This window comes from Scylla paramamosain, chromosome 46 (assembly GCF_035594125.1).
Source record: "Scylla paramamosain isolate STU-SP2022 chromosome 46, ASM3559412v1, whole genome shotgun sequence".
Lineage (NCBI taxonomy): Eukaryota > Metazoa > Arthropoda > Malacostraca > Decapoda > Portunidae > Scylla > Scylla paramamosain.
Window position 1 is genome coordinate 4,838,358 of NC_087196.1, and position 22,500 is coordinate 4,860,857.

General features: G+C 41.4%; 2 protein-coding genes across 4 annotated transcripts in view; both read left to right on the plus strand.

Annotated features, from left to right (window-relative positions):
* Nucleotides 1-14,002, plus strand: part of LOC135094803 (neuron navigator 3-like) — a 38,282-nt gene extending 24,280 nt beyond the window's left edge. The window contains exons 2-16 of the mRNA XM_063995202.1: nucleotides 944-1,266; nucleotides 2,140-2,420; nucleotides 3,367-3,450; nucleotides 4,648-4,729; nucleotides 5,246-5,457; nucleotides 8,001-8,308; nucleotides 8,506-8,653; nucleotides 9,072-9,213; nucleotides 9,440-9,639; nucleotides 10,414-10,581; nucleotides 10,695-10,930; nucleotides 11,265-11,431; nucleotides 11,872-11,995; nucleotides 12,385-12,804; nucleotides 13,031-14,002. Coding sequence (XP_063851272.1) covers nucleotides 972-1,266; nucleotides 2,140-2,420; nucleotides 3,367-3,450; nucleotides 4,648-4,729; nucleotides 5,246-5,457; nucleotides 8,001-8,308; nucleotides 8,506-8,653; nucleotides 9,072-9,213; nucleotides 9,440-9,639; nucleotides 10,414-10,581; nucleotides 10,695-10,930; nucleotides 11,265-11,431; nucleotides 11,872-11,995; nucleotides 12,385-12,804; nucleotides 13,031-13,229 — 3,066 coding nt within the window. The 5' untranslated portion in view covers nucleotides 944-971 and the 3' untranslated portion in view covers nucleotides 13,230-14,002. The remainder of the gene's footprint in view (nucleotides 1-943; nucleotides 1,267-2,139; nucleotides 2,421-3,366; nucleotides 3,451-4,647; nucleotides 4,730-5,245; nucleotides 5,458-8,000; nucleotides 8,309-8,505; nucleotides 8,654-9,071; nucleotides 9,214-9,439; nucleotides 9,640-10,413; nucleotides 10,582-10,694; nucleotides 10,931-11,264; nucleotides 11,432-11,871; nucleotides 11,996-12,384; nucleotides 12,805-13,030) is intronic.
* A 2,217-nt stretch (nucleotides 14,003-16,219) lies between these two features.
* LOC135094678 (armadillo repeat-containing protein 10-like) overlaps nucleotides 16,220-22,500 on the plus strand; it is a 27,925-nt gene continuing 21,644 nt past the window's right edge. For 2 of the 3 annotated variants that reach the window (XM_063994988.1, XM_063994990.1), the window contains exons 1-5: nucleotides 16,220-16,368; nucleotides 17,390-17,535; nucleotides 20,651-20,782; nucleotides 21,177-21,289; nucleotides 21,883-22,041. In XM_063994988.1, coding sequence (XP_063851058.1) covers nucleotides 16,221-16,368; nucleotides 17,390-17,535; nucleotides 20,651-20,782; nucleotides 21,177-21,289; nucleotides 21,883-22,041 — 698 coding nt within the window. In that variant the 5' untranslated portion in view covers nucleotide 16,220. The remainder of the gene's footprint in view (nucleotides 16,369-17,389; nucleotides 17,536-20,650; nucleotides 20,783-21,176; nucleotides 21,290-21,882; nucleotides 22,042-22,500) is intronic. The other variant, XM_063994989.1, reaches the window with a different exon arrangement.

The window sequence follows — 22,500 nt, forward strand, 5'->3', positions numbered from 1 at the left end:
CTTGTTGGACCTTACGAGGCTGTTCGTGATAAGAAGAGGAGGAGGAGGAGGAGGAGGAGGAGGAGGAGGAGAAAAAGAAGAAGAAGAAGAAGAAGAAGAGGAGGAGGAGGAGGAGGAGGAGAAGATAAGACTATCGCCTCACGTACATCATTCACTTCTGGCACTCTAACACACACACACACACACACACACACACACACACACACACACACACACACACACACACACACACACACACACACACACACACACACACACCTGTTTGTTTGGTTTGCGTTCCTTTAATTAATTGGTTGCGTAACAGGTTTGTGTGTCTGTTTGTCTGTTCGTTTGTTGTCATACTCGTTGTTGTTGTTGTTGTTGTTGTTGTTGTTGTTGTTGTTGTTGTTGTTGTTGTTTTAATTACCGTTTCTTTCTCATAATGGCTTTCGTTAATAAAAAAAAGTGGAGGAAGAAGAAAAAGTGAGAGGAGGAGGAGGAGGAGAAAAAGAAGAAAAAGTGAGAGGAAGATGGAGAGGAAGAAGAAAAAGTGAAAGAGGAAGAGTAAGAAAAAGAGGAGTAGTAGTAGTAGTAGTAGTAGTAATAGTAGTAGTAGTTGGAGGAGGAGGAGGAGGAGGAGGAAGAAGATAAGAAATAAAAATAGAAGTAGTAGAAAGGGGAAGGAAGAGGAGAGGAGGAAGAGAAGATAAGTAATAAGAATAGTACTAGGAAGAGGAGGAGGAGGAGGGGGAGGAGGAAAAGTGAAAGGGGAAGAGTTGGAAAAAAAGAGGAAGAGGAAGAAAATATAGAAAAGAAATTATTATTATTATTATTATTATTATTATTATTATTATTATTATTATTATTATTATTATTATTATTATTATTATTATTATTACCACCACCACCACCACCACCACCACCAGCACAACTTGACCTAACTTGACCTCTCTCTCTCCTGCAGGCGTGGCGAGGCCGTGACCCAGCCTACTATGTCTGACCTGGGCTTTATGACGATCCCACGCGGCAGAAGGCTCCCACAGATCCCCACCACCATCACCACCAACACCCTCAACAACAACAACAACAACCACAACCACAACAATAACAACAACAATAATCTGAAAAATGGCTACTTCAAGAACTTCAGTAAAAATGGATATTGTTTTAGTAATATTGGAGGAGGAGGAGGAGGAGGAGGAGGAGGTAACTTGAAAACACCTGTAATACCTATTGTAAATGGTGGTGGTGGTGGTGGTGGTGGTCATCTGGCGAACGGCTGTACAGGTAAGCGAGAGAGAGAGAGAGAGAGAGAGAGAGAGAGAGAGAGAGAGAGAGAGAGAGAGAGAGAGAGAGAGAATTACATCAAAATTCTGATCACACATCACACATACCATGTTCCAGATTACCAGAGAGAGAGAGAGAGAGAGAGAGAGAGAGAGAGAGAGAGAGAGAGAGAGAGAGAGAGAGACCCAGTCGGTTAAATTTGAAACGGTGTTGTCTTTGCTAAAACGTAACTAATGGAGAGAGAGAGAGAGAGAGAGAGAGAGAGAGAGAGAGAGAGAGAGAGAGAGAGAGAGAGACTTCCTACCTACCTACCTACCTTTTTTTTTCAATCTCCCTACTACATGCTCCCTCATTCTGCCACTCACACACGCCCTGCAGCACGCCGCCTCATCTTTGCACAGAGGAAGGCGCTGTGGCAGCCCGACGGGGAATGTTAGGCAGTATTTGGTGATATAAGCAAGTGGCGGCAAACAGATGGCGACTACCCCGTTCCCCTTCCCTCACACACACACACACACACACACACACACACATGTGCGTACACGGGGCAGGAAGTCAAGTGGAGGTTCACACACCACATACGCACAGACACACAGACACACAGACACCCCGGGGCACGGAATCGCCAGAGGGAAGCCACAATGAGCAGAGACGAGCCGATGAAAGTAAAATCAAGCTTACGTGATCATTTTTCTCTCTCACCTCCTCCTCCTTCTATCCTGAGTCACCTTCGCTCCTCCCACGCCCTGTGTATCCCCGCGGCGACGCCCCTCACACACACCACACGCCTCGCACACACCACTCACAGCTGAGCCATGGGAGGAGGCGCCAATAATGGAACATTCACGTCTTGTTGTGGCGTCACCTCCGCAGGCCGCGCTGTCCACGACGGTTTCGCGACTATACGAGCGGGCGGCAAGAGAGGGCGGTCCTACAGCTCCCCTACGGTTACCCAGGACACCTCCACCGCCTCCCAGTGCTCCCATGGATGCTGTGGGCCAGGGGGAGGGCGTGGCTGGACCATGGAGCCCCTGTGGGAGGAGAGAGGGGAGGGAGGAACGCCTGCTGTGTCGCGGCGTGATCGTCCACAGCTGCCGTGGTGGGAGGTGGCCACCAGGCGCTCCAGATACCGATCCTGCCCGGCCTTCTCCCAGGTAACGTGTCCTGCTGACTGTATGCACGTGTGAGTCTGTGTGTGCGTGTGTCTGTGTGCACTTGTGAGTTTGCTTGTGCGTGACTATGTGCATGTGTGTTTGTGTGCAAGTGTGAATTTGTGCGTGTCAATCGGTTTGCGCGTCTATGGCGAATGTTTGCGCTATGTTGGTGTTCACGTGTTAATCTGTTAGTTTGTGCGTGTGTCTGTGTGCACGTGTTAGTTTGTGTGCGTGTGTGTGGGTGAGTGAATCTGTTTATAAATCCAGAGCTACACACACACACACACACACGCACACACACAGGGAGGAAGTACTATCATTCGTAGCCAGAGCTTGTGTGTGTGTGTGTGTGTGTGTGTGTGTGTGTGTGTGTGTGTGTGTGTGTGTGTGTGTGTGTGTGTTGAAAAGGCTCACTTCACCCATACTTCAGGCTGTGGCAGTGTGTTCTGTGTGGTAGGGTGGCTGGCGGTCACGAGTCCCAACATGTGACTGTCGACAGGGTTGAATTACACACACGCACACACGCACCCACACATATATACTCGTACACCCCAGGTCTCAATAGTTTAAGCTGTGAGAGAAAGATTAAAGAAGTTACAGTGACAGGGTTTCTTTCATTATAATTCTGTAACTTATTTGTATTCATCGTATTGTATAGTATTTTATTTATTTCTATTTTATTTAGTCTGAATGAGATTGACCATTAATTTTATCTATTTACTTGTTTATTTGTGAGTGGTACTGGCCTAGGACAACAAAAATATATACATAAAGAAAATAGGCCTACTGAGGTGCCAATCCCCAATCGTACATAAAGGAAATGAATAAAACTAATGGTATGTGTGTGTGTGACAATGGTGATGATTATTATAGTATTCATGAATGTTAGTAATGATAGTGTTACATTGTATTGCAAATGGTGATGAACTGTTGATGGTGTTGACAGGCAAGTGTGGTGACAGCCCTGGAGCAGACTATGAACAGCGTCACCAGCACGTTAGAGAGGCTAGCATCATCACCCGACCTCAAGGTGTGTCATTCACTGCACCCTTCAACACCATATCTCACCCCTTCCTGACCTAAATGCCCTGCAACACCATTCATCACCATTTCCTGACCTAAACACGCCTTGCAACACCACATCTCACCCCTTCCTTACGTAAACACCCTGCAGCACCATTCATCACCATTTCCTGACCTAAACACACCCTGCAACACCATATCACACCGCTTCCTTACCTAAACGCCCTGCAACACCATTCATCACTGTTCCCTGACCTAAACACACCCTGCAACACCCTTCTCATCACCTTCACTATCACACAATCTTCCCAGTCATCACCTCAACACTTTGCAACAACAAATATCTCATACATATATTTTCCAAGTGGTTATTTACACTTTTTTACTCACTAATTACAATATTACAGTTCTTTATAAACATTAATTGATATACTTAAGTCTCCCTTTGCTAGTTTTGTTTACTATAAGACACTCCAATACTTTTCCCATTTTCTTTTATATTCTTCTGTACCTCATTTTTTTTTATTTGTATTTTATTTATTATTTTAGGGCTAAATTTATACAGTCATACATTTTCTTCAGTAGTTTTGTATCCTGGAAAATGCAAAATTAGCTTCACTCAAAATTTTTCCCTTTATTTATTTTGGTAAGAGTTGAATTGTCCATATCTGCTAACCTAAGTCAAATGAACATATATATTGATTATCATAAACACTCATATTTGTTTCCTTTTCTTCTTGTTCTTCTTGTTCTTCTTTCATCCTCTTGTTTGTTTATTTATCCTATTCATTATCTTTCTCTTGTTCTATCTTATCCTTCCCTTTATTCCTTTTCTTTACCATCCTTTTCTGTTTATACTTTTATCCTATCCTTTTCTCTTTATTCCCTTTCCTTCCCTTAATCTTTACCCTCATGTCCTCTTATTCCATTTATCCTTCTCTCCCCTTCCTTTCTGTCTCCTCTTTCCTTTATCTCTTTCTTCCACTTTCCAATCTTATTTATATCATATCCTCTCATCCCTTTCTCTCAATTCCCTTTTCTATTCCTCTCATCCCCCCTTCTCTTACATTATTTATTTATTTATTTATTCCTTTCCTCTACTCCCCAATCTTATTACTCTTATCATATTTCTGTCACAATTCTCGTCATCTCCCTGTCTCTCTCATCTCCTCTTCCTCTTTCTCAATTTCTATGCTGATCCCAGGAGACAGAAGCTGCTGAGATCAGGAAAACAGCAGCAGTGTTGAGGCAGCAGAGTTCAGCAGTGTGTCAGTCTGTCAGTTCAGGTGAGGTGCTGACTTACTTTATGCTGACTTATTTCCTCATTCCATTGTAGTTGAAGTGACGTGGGCTTTCAAGGGTGTTTTTATGGTTGTAGTGGCAGATTAGCAAGTTTTCTATGTTATTAGCAGGAGAAACAGTCTTGAAAACCTGACTAAGCATCTCTGTGGCCTTTGCAAACAATCGTGGTGAAGTGACGTGGGTTTTTAAGGGTGTTTTTTATAGTTCCAGTGGCAGATTAGCAAGTTTTCTATGTTATTAGCAAGAGAAAAGTCTTGAAAACCTGACTAAGCATCTCTATGGCCTTTGCAAACAATTGTAGTGAAGTGACAGGTTTTTAAGGATGTTTTTACAGTTCTAGTGAATTAACTAAAAGAAGATAAAGTTTTGGCGATGTTTGTACAAATTAGAGGGGAAAAATTGAACATAGGGTATCTCAGTCCAGTAAACTACAACTAGATAAACACACAAACATACACACATACACACCCATCTCTCACTCTCTCTCTCTCTCTCCACAGGATACATTAGTTTGGAGCGACAACTCTCCTGCGACAGTGTTTCCAGTGTGACCTCCACCGTCAGTGCAACCTCCCTGTCCTCATATGCCTCTCTGGGCTCACACTCTCTCACCCCCTCACTCATGCCTCACTGCAATGCTCACCATAACCACCCACCCCAGGATGCCATTAATGCTTCCCCCGGCCAGGCTAAGCTTAAAAAGAGAAGCTGGGTAAGATGGTTAGGTGAATGGAGCTTTAATGCTAGACTTGTAAAGCTTTGGTGTGTGTGTGTGTGTGTGTGTGTGTGTGTGTGTGTGTGTGTGTGTGTGTGTGTGTGTTTTGGTTCTATAGCTTTCATAATGGTGTTTGTGTGTATATATTTAATTAAAGTTTGTACATGTGTGTGTGTGTGTGTGTGTGTGTGTGTGTGTGTGTGTGTGTGTATGTGTATGTGTATGTGTGTGTGTGTGTAAATACCATGTAAGATACTTTAATATACTCTAATACACTCAAAATAATACACTAACAGTACTTTTTAATATAACTAATACAACACCACTCTCTCTCTCTCTCTCTCTCTCTCTCTCTCTCTCTCTCTCTCTCTCTCTCTCTCTCTCTCTCTCTCTCTCTCTCTCTCTCTCTCTCTCTCTCTCTCTCTCTCTCTCCTCTCTCTCTCTCTCTCTCTCTCTCTCTCTCTCTCTCTCTCTCTCTCTTAGTAGCTCACCTAACTTCACACAGGTAAGAAAATATTACATCTCACCTGAACTAAATATATTAAAAGAAAACAATGAAAATCTTTGCACTTTCATACCTTTTCTCATTAAGTGTTGTACATTTTCATTCCCTGGCCACAGAAATACAGGCATTATGAAATCAAAAGTTAATTGTACAGTGACTCCTCCCTTTTGCATGTCCAGGTAAAGTTTTGAAATGTATTAAGTTTAATGTTTTTTTTTTTTTTTTTTTTTTTTTTATAATTGATTAAGAAAATATATCGTGTTATTTTATGTTATAGGAAGTGTAAGTGAATAAGTAAAGGGAGTTTTAGTTATTGTTGAGTAGTATGAAACAAAGCAAGACTAATTGATGGTACAGATTATTGAAGTAATATTGGAATGTAGAAAAAAATGAAGAAAAGTAGATAAATTGGGTTGCATTGTAGGAAAAATTTATAAACAAAACAGAAAAAATAAATTGAGGAATCTGGTTATACTACATCAAGGAAAATTTCAAGACAAGATAGAAAAAGATGAAGAAATGAAAAACAAAAAACACGTAGCTAAAATCATGTTATGGCCGTCAAAAAAAATTAAGAAAAAGAAAAATTTAACTACATTACATTGGAAATAAAGTACAAAAAAAAATAATAAGTGAAATAACCAAAATAAATAGATTATAATAAAGAAAAATAAATTATTAAACAAACATTTAAAGCAGAAAATAAAAGAAAATAAGAAAAGAAACATATTACTTAAAAAAAGAAAGAAATAGATAAATACAGGAATAATAATAATAATAATAATAATAATAATAATAATAATAATAATAATAATAATAAAAAATACCTTAATAACTAAACACACCTGTAAAGCCTTGCCCGATGCCCTTAAACGAACCTTAAACAACCCTTTAAATGCCCCTGACCCCTTTCATGCCCTCCAATTAATAGCCAGCCACAGCAGTTAACCCCCACAGCTGTAAGGGCTAATCTCCTAACCCTCCACAAACCCCAATCACCCTTAATGCCTCTATAGTGGTGCCTTACCCTGCCCTCACCATCACCACCATCACCATCACCATCATCATCATCATCATCGTTATTATTAAGACTGTATTCTGAAGCAGTTCTGCGTTGCACCTCCTCTGCTTTTAAATGGCCCTAGCTGAAGTGACATGGATTTTTAAGGGTGTTTTTATGGTTCTAGTGACAGATTGACGAGATTTCTGTGTCATTAACAGGAGAAACAGTCTTTAGAACCTTGCTAATCGTCTCTTTAGCCTTTGAAAATAGTGACATGGGTTTTTAAGGGTGTTATTTTGGTTCTAGTGACAGATTGACAAGATTTCTGTGTCAGTAACAGTAGAAACAGTGTTGAGTACCTGTTTATCATCTCTGTGGTCCTTGAAAGTGGCCATGGGGGAGTAGCACAGGTTTTTAAGGGTGTTTTTACAGTTCCAGTGACAGATTGACAAGATTTTTGTCGTTAACAGGAGCAACAGTCTTGAGAACCTGGCTAATCATCTCTGTGGCCTTTGAAAATGGTTGAGATGAGAGAGTAGAGTGTTTCAGGATACAGATCTTAATATGGATGTTATTTGAAGTTTTGTTAATATTTACATTACTAATATTTTCATTGTGATTACTATTGTTATTTTTATCACTGTTGTCATCATTATTACCATCATCATCACCATCATTATCATTCACAGCGTCATCAACATTTTTATTTCGTCACTGTCATCACCATCATCATCAGTCATCATCATCATCATCATCATCATCATCATCATCATGATCATCATCATCATCATCACCATCATTGTCATCATCATCATCATCATCATTTCATTCTCTCAGCACTTGTCACATAGAAGTAGATAGACAAATAAAAATTACTCTTTTTCTACATAATCCTTTTGTAGTAGTACATTACATAACCAATAATGAGAAAAGGAAAGTCATTTAATATTATCAAAATTATCGAACACACAAACGCACAAACAAACATGAAAACCATTTGAAACACCCACCCATCCACCCATCCACCCACAGCTGAGGAGTTCCTTCCGCCGAGCGTTTGGCCGACAAGGACGAAAATTGACGAAACAGCAGCAAAACGAACTCGGGTCACCATCGCCAGGGTCAGGTCAGGGGTCACACAGCATTTTGAATGACCTGCCCCTGCACCACACAGTTAACACAGCCGTCCGACACCTCCCTGCCCCCCCTGTGCCCCCTCATCAGTACTCCCATCAGCTCCACCATCAGCCCCCTCCCCCATACTCTGCCTCCCTCCCCCGCAAGTCCCATTCCTCCTCAGGCCTTCTCGGTACAGCAAGAAGGAGCACTCTGCTGAAACGGTGAGTGTTTGGGAGTGTTTGTGGGTGTTTGGGAGTGTGTTTGTGTGTTTTTGGAGGCTTTGGTATGTGTGTTTGTGTGTCTGTATGTGTTTGGGAATGTTTGTGGGTGTTTGGGAGTGTGTTTGTGTTTGTGCATTTGTTGGGTGTTTGTGGGTGTTTGTGAGGGTGTTTCTACCACCACCACCTCACCATTACAGGAGTGCACTAGAGGACAAGGAGGAGGAGGTGAAGCGCCTGAGGGAGGAGGTGACAGCAAAAGAGCGAACACTCACTGACTGCAGGCTGGAGCTTCTTTCAGCACAACACCAGATGCAGGGCCAGGCCGACACCATAGCCAGACTGCAGGTGTGTTCGTGTGTGTGTCTGTGTTTGTGTGTGTGTGTATGTGTTTTTCAAAAGCCACAGAGATGATTAGCCAGGTTCTCAAGAGTGTTTCTCCCATTAATAATGTAGAAATCTTGTTAATCTGTCACTGGAGCCATAAAAACACCCTTAAAGATCTTTGACTCTTCACTACAACTATTTTCAAAGGCCTCAGAGATGATTAGCCAGGTTCTCAAGAGTGTTTCTCCAGTTAATATTGTAGAAATCTTGTTAATCTGTCAATGGAACTGTAATAGCCTTCAAAACCTATGCAACTTCAACTAGACCCTTTTATAAATAGGTGTGTTGCAGAAGTGTCTTAGAATAAAACCCTTGCGTCTTGTCCTCTTCCTCCCACCCTTCCTTCCCTCTCTCCTCACCCATGACCTTCCCTTTGCAGGCTGAGGTGGCGGCCCTGCGAGAGGAGAACCTGCGCCTGGTGGGTGTGTTGAAGGGGCAGAAGGGACCGGCAGTCGACCAGGTCCTCCCCACCCTCACCCACACCCTCACCTCCCTTGCCATCTCTCCATCACCCATTAGTAGTAAGTGTTGGGAGGGAGGGAAGGGGAAGCAGAGAGAGAGAGAGAGAGAGAGAGAGAGAGAGAGAGAGAGAGAATTACTGCTACAAATATTATCCTACCTAAATAAAAAAGAAATAAAAAAATAAAAAATAGATAGATGATACCAATTTACAAGACCCACAAGAACAAACCCAACCTAAACAAACCCCAAACAGATCTCAAATAACCCCAAAAAAAACCCTAACAGGAACCAACTCAATCCACCACGAAGATGGACACATGATGAAGGTGGTGGTGGTGATGGGCGGGCCAGCCAGACCCTCCCCCACCACCCACACCCCGACCCACAGCCTGGACCCCTCCCTCCTTACCCATATTGGCAACATTACTGTGGGATGCAAGACAACCTGGGAGCAACTGGATACAATGGTGGTGAATATGCTGAAGGTGAGTTGTGTTGTGGTGTGTTGTGGTGTTGTGATGTGGTAAGCTTGTTGTGGTGTGGTAAGCTTTTTGTGGTGTTGTGGTGTTGTAAGCTTGTTATGGTGTTGTGGTAAGTTTTTTGTGGTGTTGTGGTAAGCTTTTTGTGGTGTTGTGGTGTTGTAAGCTTTTTTGTGGTGTGGTGTTGTAAGCTTTTTGTGGTGTTGTGGTGTTGTAAGCTTGTTGTGGTGTTGTGGTAAGCTTTTAGTGGTGTTGTGGTGTTGTAAGCTTTTAGTGGTGTTGTGGTGTTATAAGCTTGTTGTGGTGTTGTGGTGTTGTAAGCTTTTTGTGGTGTTGTGGTGTTGTAAGCTTGTTGTGGTGTTGTGGTAAGCTTTTAGTGGTGTTGTGGTGTTGTAAGCTTTTTGTGGTGTTGTGGTGTTGTAAGCTTGTTGTGGTGTTGTGGTAAGCTTTTAGTGGTGTTGTGGTGTTGTAAGCTTTTTGTGGTGTGGTGTTGTAAGCTTGTTGTGGTGTTGTGGTGTTGTAAGCTTGTTGTGGTGTTGTGGTAAGCTTTTAGTGGTGTTGTGGTGTTGTAAGCTTTTTGTGGTTTTGTGGTGTTGTAAGCTTTTTGTGGTGTTGTGGTGTTGTAAGCTTGTTGTGGTGTTGTGGTAAGCTTTTAGTGGTGTTGTGGTGTTGTAAGCTTGTTGTGGTGTTGTGGTAAGTGTTTCTGAAGACAGGCATAAACCTCACTTAACCTTACCCAACCTCCCTTGACCTGTATAGTGACATGACCTCTCCCCACAGGACTACGGCAACTCCATTGACCCGGTGTCAGCGCTGGGACTGGATGCGAGTGCCTTGGATAGCTACCAGGTGGAGGAGGTCGTTTGTGGCCCTGACCTGCCGCGACCTGAGCTGCTGCCTTATGGTTACTGTGTGGGGGATGTGGATGCAGTGCTCGTGTGGTTGAAGGTGTGTGGTGATGTGTGGTAGTGTGTGGTGTGGTGTGTGTGGTGTTCTGACATAGTATTTTTACAACCACCAGCCCTTGCTACCCCACCCCTCCCACCTTCCCTCCACAACAGGATGCTAGTCACAAGAAGGATGGAGAGGTAGTAGGCAATGTTTCATCATCAGCCCTGGCCAGCCTCACCCCAGCGGCGACCCTGAGGCACCTGGCCAGCCTCCTGGTGGAACACAGGCGCCTGGTGCTGGCTGGACCACCCGCTGTGGGCAAGACCTCCCTGGCACACACCCTGGCCAGGTTCTTTGTGGTGAATGCGGGCCATGTCGTGACAGAGGAGGCAGTCAAAGTGTTCAGGTGAGGGGAGGGAGGGCCAGAGAGAGAGAGAGAGAGAGAGAGAGAGAGAGAGAGAGAGAGAGAGAGAGGGAAGAAGGGAACCAGAGAGTAAGAGACAGAGACAAATGAATACTTAGAGAGAGAGAGAGAGAGAGAGAGAGAGAGAGAGAGAGGTGAACAACTACAACAATGAAAGATAGATAAGAGAAACAAATAAATAAAAATAATAAATGAGACAAAAATAAAAAAAATAATTTTCTTCTATTTAGAGAGACGAAAAGTAAATTAAAGAACGAAAAAAGGAGAAAAAGATAAATAGAAACAACAGACGTCCCCAAACCCCATTTTCTTTCAGAGTGACGGGAAGCAACAGCCTCGATCTGTGCCAGCTTCTAGCCAACACATGGCCAAGGGGGGTGGCCACCTCCTCTATCCTCGGCACCACCACCACCACCACCTCCCCTGCACACCCCAGCCTGGCAAGCCCCCTCGTACTAGTGCTTGATGACCTTCATGTTGCAGGTAAGTGGTGTGGGTGTTGGGAGTGTTGCTAGTGTTTGTTTCCTTTACTTTAGTTTCCCCTGTCATTGTTTTTAAGATTTTGTTCATTATTTTTTGTTTATTTGTTTTATTTGATTTTTTTTCATGTTTTTTTTTTTATGTATTTCTTGTTGTATTTACATTTTTCAGTTTCTTTTTCATGTTTTTCCTTCCTGTATTGCTGTTTTTTTCTACCTCCACCTTCTGTTCTGAGTTTTCCCTCCCTTTATCACTGTATTTTTCTCTCTTCCACCTTCTGTTCCAAGTTTTCCTTCCCTTTATCACTCTTTTTCCCTTTTCCACCTTCCATTCCAAGTTTTCCTTCTCTTTATCACTGTTTTTCCCTCTTCCACCTTCTGTTCCATCTTTTCACTCTTCCACATTTCTCACTATATTACTGTTCTTCCTTATTTCATCAACAGGTGGAGTAGTGGAGACCCTGAAACGTTACCTGCCCTCCGCCCTCCACTCTGGTCCAGCTATCATTGCCACCTGCTGCCCCTCCACTGCCCTGTCCACTCGTCTCCACATTCACTGCAACTTCAAGTACGTAAAGAGTCTTGTGGTTGCTGTTGTTGTTAGTGTTGTGTTTGCCTTTGTTGTTGTTTTGGTGTGTGTGTGTGTGTGTGTGTGTGTGTGTGTGTGTGTGTGTGTGTGTGTGTGTTAGGCTCTTTCTCTTTATAAATCTGCTTCTTCCTCTTACTATTCCTCCTCCTCCTCCTCCTCCTCCATCTCCTCCTCTTCTTCTTCTTCTTCTTCTTCTTCTTCTTCTTCTTCTTCTTCTTCTTCTTCTTCTTCTTCTTCTTCTTCTTCCTCTTCCTTCTATTGCTACTACTACTGCTACTACTATTACTATTACTATTGCTCCTCCTCCTCCTTAACCTCTTCCCTCTCCCTGCATCCCTCACCCCCTCACACTGACGCTGCATCTCCAGGTGGGCGGCACTCAGCCCACAGCAGGAGCCGGTGCGGGGGCTGCTGGGACGTGTGCTGCGGCGGCGGGTAGCAGCGGCAGAGGCAGCGGCCAACACACGGCTGCCAGACGCCCACCACCTGGCGGAGTGGCTGGCCCGTCTGTGGCTGCACCTCAACACGTTGCTGACTGGCCACTGTGGGGGGGATGCTGCCCTGGGGCCTGGCCTGCTGCTGGACTGTCCCCTGGGCCAGGAAGAGACGCAGGCTTGGTTCTTGGAGGTGTGGAATGGCTGCCTGGTGCCGCACCTCCTGGCTGCCATGCGTGGTGCGGCCCCCCATCCACCCAGCCTGGCACAGTCCTGGACCGACCCATTGGACTGGGTGCTGGCCACATATCCCTGGCCCAACAGTGTGGCCTCCGGACCAGACCACCTCACTAGGTAAGCTAAGTGCTCTCTCTCTCTCTCTCTCTCTCTCTCTCTCTCTCTCTCTCTCTCTCTCTCTCTCTCTCTCTCTCTCTCTCTCTCTCTCTCTCTCTCTCTCTCTCTCTCTCTCTCTCTCTCTCTCACAAAAGCACACCTGCATCAACATTTCCATCACACACTAACCTAACATCACCTAAACTCACAAATATTAACAAACACTAAACATTGAATCTCTTCACAGAATCTTGGTCTCGGACGTCTTGAGTTTGGTGAGCAGCAGCAGCAACAACAACAACAACAACAACAACAACAGTAGCAGTGACTCTCCTTCCACCCTGGCCTGCCTCACCAGCACCACCAGCACCACCACCACCACCACCAGCACCTCAGCCCTTCAGAACAACACTTACCCAACACATGTAGATCAGCTTGGTGCTTGAAGCCTAATCAGTCAATCAAGTTTTTATTTATCTTATTTTATTTAATGTAAGAAGGGATGCTGATCAAGAGCAACAAAAAAAAAAAAAAAAGAGGCCTATTTGAGTGCCAGCCCCATAAGCAAAGTAAAAAAAATAATTAAATATTGAAGGGTAAGTGTTGAGAGTTTAAGTCACAGGAAGGAGGAAATACAGAAGCAGAAGCAGGCAGGGAGTTCCTGAGTTTGCCAGAAAAGGGGGTGAATGATTGAGAATTCTGGTTAAGTCTTGCATTAGAGAGGTGGACATTAGAGTGAGAGGAGGTTACACGTTACAGACACCATAGAATATGGTGACGATGGGGTTCCACAGGGCAGCAGCTGACTCACACTGTTCATCAGGAGAGAGAATTGAAATATGCATGATGGTACAGACAGACACCCATCACCACCCATCACTAGAGACACTGAATGAATTAAAGGAAGTTTACCATTATTAAAACCATTGTCATTCAATTTGATGGGCGTTTGAAAGCTTTACTGAGGTTGATGGACATTTAAACCTTGAATATTGGGTTTTAATAAGTGTAGGAGGCTGTCTGTCACAAATACCAAGGTGCAGGGTCCTCAGATTCTTGCCGAGAAACCAAAAAAAAAAATAAGAGCTTGTTTTTCAGTCGTTGTGGTGACGAACCACTGAGGGGAAAGGAAGGCAAGCTTTTAGTGACACTTCCAAGCATAGGGAAGGTGTGTGAGCTGGTGCTAATTAAAGGTGTGAGAGAGGGAGAGAGAGAGAGAGAGAGAGAGAGAGAGAGAGAGAGAGAGAGAGAGAGAGAGATTTGCCTGTGTATTTTTATATTAAATTAAGCTTTTTTTTTTTTTTTTTTTTTAAAGTTGTGTGTGTGTGTGTGTGTGTGTGTGTGTGTGTGTGTGTGTGTGTGTGTGTGTGTGTGTGTGTGTGTGTGTGTGTGTGTGTGTGTGTGTGTGTGTGTCAGGACTCTGAACAAATAATTTTAGCTGTGTTACTGTAAGGCATTGAAATATCCCCTTTACAAATGACTATTTTTTGCCATACCTTATTATTGTTACTATTATTATTATCATTATTATTATTATTATTATTATTATTATTATTATTATTATTATTATTATTATTATTATTGTTATTATTATTATTATTATTATTATTATTATTATTATTATTATTTATTGATTACTCTCTCCTTATCATTTATATTTGAGTTGATCAGCAAACGCCAGGGGAACAGTACTGTATTATTAATTAACTCGTAATATTTTTGTACATGCAGTAGTGTAGTTAAGTTAAGTAAGTCCACACATGTACTGTTAGCCATCACGTGTACCAGTCACAGTCACTCCTCGGCACGTTTTCTTTGTCGATGCAGCGTTACGAGGAGCGTCATCCAGTGCCAAATAGCCTTTTGTGTCACCTGTGTGTGTGTGTGTGTGTGTGTGTGTGTGTGTGTGTGTGTGTGTGTGTGTGTGTGTGTGTGTGTGTGTGTCACCGCTGGCCTCACACAGGTGTCTCTTTAAGGGTGTGCCTCCTCCTGACCACCACCACCACAACCTCCTCCTCAATAAAGAGAGAGAGAGAGAGAGAGAGAAACCTTCATATCAGTTTTTACTTCATACTACTAAACATAATCTAAACCACCACCACCACCATAAAAGCTTGTGTGTGTATTCGTTGGGTTACAGGCGAAGTGTGTTAAATAATGTGTATGTGTGTGTGTGTGTGTGTGTGTGTGCTGATTTGTCTAAATATGATGTATGTTGATTGGCTGATAGTGTGTGTGCGTGTGTGTGTGTGTTGGGTGGCTGGCAGGTGGAGTGTGGTGGTGAGGAGGAGAGCCACGTGACCCCACCACATGTCTTCCCACAAACCCAAAGATTATCTGTAATAAACATCGTAAATTCCCTGTGTTTTGTTATGCTCCCAGCCTCGTGATAGAGGGGTTTGACCTCTACCCAAAAATATAGTAAAATAATGACCTTGTATACAAGAACTAACAATGTACGCAAAAATATAGTGAAATGATATTCTTGTATTGAAAAATTTTACACTATACACATATAGTGAAGTTATATTGTATGGAAAATTTAACATTACGCCCAAAGAAATGAGTTTCGTCAAAAAGTTTCAGGCTAAGAATCATTAACATGACTGCCTCCACCTATCACTTTTTTTTTTTTTTATGTAAAGTAGAAAGTTAAAAGTACATAGTGGTAATAATGTTGTAGAGGCAATAATGTTATAGTGGCACCAGTAGCAGTACTTATTACCATCATTATCATCATCATCATCATTGTCGTAATAACCTCCACCACCACCACCATCATCATCATCATCATCATCATCATTATCATCACCATCATCATCACAAACTATTATGCAACACGCCACCAGAGGACTGCCCGGTCTTCATAACTTTTCCGGGACGGTCAAACTTAAATTCGTTTACTCCTCCACCAAATAAGCATAAAACCCAACTCAGATCATAAATAAAGTACTGTTAAACCAATTACTGTGGTTTTATTGGCGTGTCAGATGAGAAATACAGCTTAATTATGACATGGAGAGGTATTTTATGATACTAGTCCGTATTTGTAGCGGGGTGGTAACTTACATATATATATATATATATATATATATATATATATATATATATATATATATATATATATATATATATATATATATATATATATATATATATATATATATATATATATATGTATTATGAAGCAATAATAACTTGTATGATATTAAGATAATTTATTTTATATTCATTTTTTTTTTAATCAGTGTGTTTATTTGTATGGTGGATCAGTTTTGAGTTTTCCCATAAATATTAATTACACTTATGTCAGGGGGTTTTATGGAGTAATAATGATCTGTATGGTATTAAAGAAATTTATCATATACTTCTTATTTATATTGATGTATTATATTAAAGAATGAGGTAATGTCGATAAAATAAGTGTTTAGTTCAAGATGTCTGCTGGAGGAGGCGGTTCGCTGCAGGACAGAACCCTGAACAAAGTAGCTCTGTGCTCGGCGGTGTTCGCGGGGTTCGCCTACGTGGGTTACTCCTACGCCAAGACAGCCTTCTGCAGGAAATTAGCAAGGAGACATGACCTGTGTGAGTGTGTGTGTGGGGGGGGGAGGAGGGAGGGGCGTGACCTGGCCTTGTTTACCTGTCTTCACCTGAGCCTCGGTACCTGTCTGCTGTTCACTGTGGTAATTATAGGCACAGAGGGATCAGTTTTTATATATCAGCCATTTTATTCCGTTATTTATTCCCTTCATTCCTAATCGTAACATTTTTTTTCATTTTTTCGTTCGCAATTTTTTTTTTCATTTATTTTTCACGGGGCTTGTTTACCTGTGTTACCTGGGCAATGTTACCTGTCTGCCGTACACCTGCTGCTAATTAGAGGTACAGGAGGAAACACAACATGATTTAAGCAACAACTGTTATATAATTTCTGTCTGTTTACTTTTGACATTTTTAGCTGGCATTGTTTACGTGTTATGTAAGACTTCCTACCTGCCTGACGTGTACTTTGGTAATTACAGGTGTAGGAGGAAGCATTCTTAGCCTAATTTGTGGCACGGCTTTTAATAATTTCTTTTGATATATTTCACCTGTGATGTTTTTGTAATGGCTTTGTTTATCTGTCACCTGAAGATTCTTACGTGTCTGTCGTGTTCATGGTGGGTATTGCAGGTACAGGGGGGGTATTATTAACTAAATGATTCTATAAGTTAGGTTTTTTATTTATTTATTTATTTTATTTTATTTATTTTTTGTGTTTTTCTCATATTCCAAATCTCCGTGACATTCTGTAGTTATTTATTTACTTATATATCTTTTTATTTTGATATTTTTCCCTTCTTCATTTTTTACTTTTTTTTTTTTTTTTTTTTTTCTCATAATCCATTTTCACTTCATAGTTTATTCATTAATATTTTATTCCATTTTATTTCCCTTTCCATTTAAACTTACATATCTTCTTTATCTATATACTTACATCTATTTATATTTATTTCTTTATCTATTAACTTATATCTCCTTTACACAACACTTATCCGAGCACCAAGGCTGGCCAAGGAGAAGAAAACAACAGTCACCACCTTGACCACTCGCCTCGCCCACACAGATGACGAGGAGTCCGAGGTGTCGCGCGTGGTGTTTCGGCGGCTGTCGCAGACCACGCAGACAGACGCCCTGCTGGGGAACCTGGATGTGAGTAGCGCTCGGGGGAAGCTGATCATCCGGCCGAAGACTGTACAGGTGCGGCACTTGGTAATTATAAGTTTAGTGACCCCTCTTGACCCGGCAGCGTACGTACCGGTTCTGTTTCCTCTTGTCGGTGTTGTGTCTCTAGTGGTGTGTCTGGGGGGTGTCACGGGTGGGAGTGATGAGGGGTTATAGGTTAAGGTCACTGCTGTCACCCTCCTTTAGTCTGGCGTTGGTGTTTTTTACCCAAGGACACAAGGTTTATAACACACTTTAAATCAGAGGTTTGTGTGCTTTTTTGACCCTTCAGCATCGGCCATGTAGCCCTTACCCACAATACAGCAGAAGCAGTTCAAACACAACAGATGAACCGAAGAACTAATCAATAAACAATAACAGACATGCCATTAATCCATCGGTGTGGCAACATAAATCTTGGCATGAATCTAGTAATACAAAAAGTCCATTATTAAAAGTACCCATGAATTTATCAGTACTGTATGTAATAGCAATAATTGTATAAGTGTTCAGGTCAGTACAGGTCTTGTAATGCACCTGTCACCTGCCCCAGTGCTCCTCTCGTCTACTGGGTTGAGGGCTGCTGCTGCTGTGGGCGATGTTGTCACTGTTCACCAAACCATTCGTATCTTTTGAGTTATACATCAAATTAACTGTGTATTCCAGCCAAAACCATGATTTATTTACTGGAATATATGGATGCAAACTGATACTGTCAATATTTAGCTTCAGTATTTGTATCTTGGAAAATATACAGCAAATTAAATGGCATTCTTAGCAAAACCATGATATACAAGTAAGCTGTTGGATTATATATATACACAAACTACCTGGTACCTTTCAGATAATGATAGAAATACATAATTTTGCTGTATACTTTCAAACAAGACAGGAATACTTGGCCAAGATGAAAGGATTGTATATTGGTGGCATTACTGTGTGCCTTGCCAGACTCCAGGAGGGTGAGGGTGTGATCCTTGTGCATCACCAATAGGATAGACAAGACCAGTGCTAGTGTGTTTAGTGTGCTGTGTGACCTTTTAGCATTAAGCATGAGTAAGTGGTTTGCTGTCATATTAAGCCAGTACTCTTACCTGTTTCACTTAACCCTTTCATTGCTTCACTTAACCCTTTCACTGCTTCACTTAATCCTTTTCACTGCTTTTCACACCTTTCCTTCAATAATACTTTGAACTATCTTGAAACTACTTATATTCTTCTTTTTTTATCTGTTATTCTCTTACAGATGCTTATAAAGACTCATACTATGCTTGTAGTGCAGTGAAAGGGTTAAATTTATGTCTTATTTTTATCAACTCTCAATAACAATCCTGCTTTCTCACCTGTTTCATTTAATTCACCTGTCTTATTCATATTAATTAACAGAATCAAGAACAGTGTTGCATTCTCTCCTGCCTCACCTGTCTTACTCATATTAACTGAATCAGTAAGGCTTGCATCATCACCTACCTCATTTAATTTGTCTTAGACTCCTCTGCCTCACCTGTGCTATCTTGTGTTCAGCCAGGTGTGTTTGAAGGTATTCTGCATTATACTTTGCTGTGTATTTTATATATATATATATATATATATATATATATATATATATATATATATATATATATATATATATATATATATATATATATATATATATATATATATATATTTTTTTTTTTTTTTTTTTTTTTTTTATTTCTTTATTAGAGCATTATTTTTCTACTTTTCTATTTTTCTTCTATTGTTTCTACTTTTATGGTCTTGTGAATATTTCTCCGGCAATATAAGAGACTATTAATTCCTTGTTGCAGTGTCTCTGGTGCTCTGTCATGTGCTGTGAATCTTTTATATCTTGTGCATTAAACTTTATTATGATTGTCTGCTAAATCTTTACTTCTTAGTCTTTTAACTTGTCCTCACTTTTTGACTGTCTTATCTTTACTTCTTAATCCTAATCTTTGCTTCTTATATGTCCTCACTTTATGACTGTCTTATGTTTACTTCTTAATCTTAATCTTTACTTTGCAGTCTTTACTTCTTACACCACCTCACTTTATGACTGTCTTATCTTTACTTCTTAATCTTAATCTTTACTTCTTATACGTCCTCACTTTATGACTGTCTTATGTTTACTTCTTAATCTTTACCTCCTTACACGTCCCCACCTCAGCTTGGCACCAGTGAGAAAAATGGAGTATTGACTTACAACACTTCATGGTTCACTCTTCATAAATTGATCCTTCTAGTTCAGATTTGCAACACACAGTTTAGAAAGTTTGATCACCCCTTGCACTGTACCTGAGGCAAATTTGTATGGGTGAACCTTGACAAGAATCTGAGCTTGTTCAATAAAAATTACATCTTGAAAATGACAGTAAGGCCGTATTCTGAAACACTGCTGTCTATTTTCAAAGGCCACAGATGATTAGCTGGGTTTTCAAGACTGTTTCTCCAGTTAATAAAGTAGAAATCTTGTTAATCTGTCACTGGAACCATAAAAACATCCTTGAAATTCAAATCTTCATAACTTCATCACAACTATTTTCTAAGGCCACAGAAATGATTAGCTGGGTTCTTTAGACTGTTTCTCCTGTTAATAATATAGAAATCTCACTCATCCATCACTGGTATCATAAATACATCCTTAAAAACCGGTGTCACTTCAAGTAAAGCCTTTTGAATATAGTGTAGTTAGAGCACAGAAGTGTTTCAAAATATGTACAGTTCTCTATTTCACACATCAAAAATCTGCACTTTAAACTGTCCCACCACCTCAAGATAACCTGTGCTGTCTGTTCCAGTGTTGCTGCCACTGCTGTGTGTCTTCATTCTGTACTCTTGCTGTACTGTTGGGAAAACTCTTAACTTAATGTAAGCCTGGGGGATGTTGGTGGAGAACTGTGTGTGTGTGTGTGTTTTCAGCAAAGAATTAACTCTAGAATAATTGATTAGTTTTCCTTTTCTTTATTTTATGCATTTTTTTTTTACACCTGTTCAGAGTTTTCCCAATAGTATCTACTCTGTCCTCACCAGCGCACACACACACACACACACACACACACACACACACACACACACACACACACACACACACACACACACACACACACACACACACACACACACACACACAGACGCAGACTAACCACACATACCCCTGCAGGAGAGGATTCGGGAGCTAAACCTGAAGGCGCGTCAGTTTGCCGACACATTCATCGCCATCCAGACTGGGAATGGCCACGCCGGACACGCTCTCTCCCGGAACTCGGCCATCCATGACCCCAAGAGCCTGCAGGTCAGTGGTGGTGGTGGTGGTGGTAGTGGTGGGTAAACTTACTACTATACTTACTTAAACCATAATGTAATTGGATGATATCAGACTGGTGTTATTTTGCTATTATTAAGCCTTTCACTGTGACATGCATTACTTCACAGACTAGAAGCAATGAAATCTTAACAAGCATCAACAAAAATTAAGGAAAAGGAAATTAAAGTGATAGATGTAACCATTTGTGGCTAGTTTAATGCTTAGAGATGACTGGAGCAAGAAGGAGGAACTCATTAGATAGGAAAGACTTTATCAGATAATGGGAAGTATTAAACTGTGATGGTGGAAGAGTAGATTATTTATTTATCTATTTATTTATTTATTCTTTCATTCATCTATTATTCACTGTTATCCCTTGCAGTGTTCACCATGGAATTCCCCACGCCTGCTATCGCCAGTTGACGTGAAGCACCTCATCACGTCTAGGTCCACAGAAAACTTGACACACATCCCCCCCGATGGCTCCCCCTGCAGGTAACGAGGCTCAGGTGTTCCGGGGGCAGGTGAGGCTGTCTTGGGTCCCCTTAGTTTAAATTTGTCTTGTGTAAGTTTGGTTTGTTAGTTTGTGTTTGAATTTTTGGTTGATTTAAGTTGGGTTTTGTTTAGGTTAAGGTAAGTTAGGTTAGGTTTTGTAAAGTTAAGTTTGGTTCAAAGGTTTATTTAGGTTAGGGTAAGTTAAGTTAGGCTCTGTAAGGTTATGTTTGGCTGGTTCAGAGGTTTATTTAAGTTAGGGTAAGTTAGGTTAGGTTTTGTAAGGTTAAGTTTGGCTGGTTAGGTTAAGTTAAATTTAGATTAGATCAAGTCAGGTTGGGTTAGGTGAAGTTAAGTTATCCTCCCTCTTTTCCCCCTATCCCTTTCTTCCTTCTTCCCTTCCTTCCCTCTTCTCCCTCTCTTCCTCCTTTCCTTCCATCCCTTTCTACCAACCTCCCTCCATTTATCTCCTTCCCTCCCTCCTCCAAGCCTCTTATATACCACCTCCACCTCCAACCCTCTTACCCCTTCCCTCCCTCCCTCCCTCCCTCCCTCCCTCCCTCCACCATCTCCCTTACCCACCCTCTCTCCTGCAGACCTAAATGGGTGCGCAAAAGCCTGAGGCGGAAAAAACTTGAAGCGGCCAACGATCCTGATGGCCACCAGAAGAAGCTTGAGGAGGAGGCTAAGGCACTCTATTCTGACTCAAGGGAGGAGCTGGCCTCGTCCCTGGAGCATCTCACTAGCAGGGGAAGGTGAGGCTCCGCAACGCTAATCACTCGTCTCATATTTTTTTAATAATTTTTATTTTTATTTTTATTTTTTTTTTGTCATTAGTGTGTTCTTTTTTAGTCTCAGTGATGGTGAATAAGTGCAGTGTTTATTCATCCAGTTGTTCTGCTTTACAATTTCATTTTCTCCCAAAAAACTTACCGTATTTGATGGCTCATAAGACGCTACTTTTTTCTCAGAAAAAGGGTCCGTAAATTAGCCTGCGTCCAATGAGGCAAAGGTCCAACTTTGAGGCAGTAATAGGTTACAAGTCTACGGCAACAGAGGCTCTAAATTCAAACCACAGATGTCTTTGCACAACTAAATAAAGTCATGATTGGTAGTACGCCACAAAATGCTCTTTTCTTTCAAGGTACCAATGTGTAGTATCTCATACTTACTGGTAATCCACATAGACTTTGACCAGTCAGGAAGAATTTGCT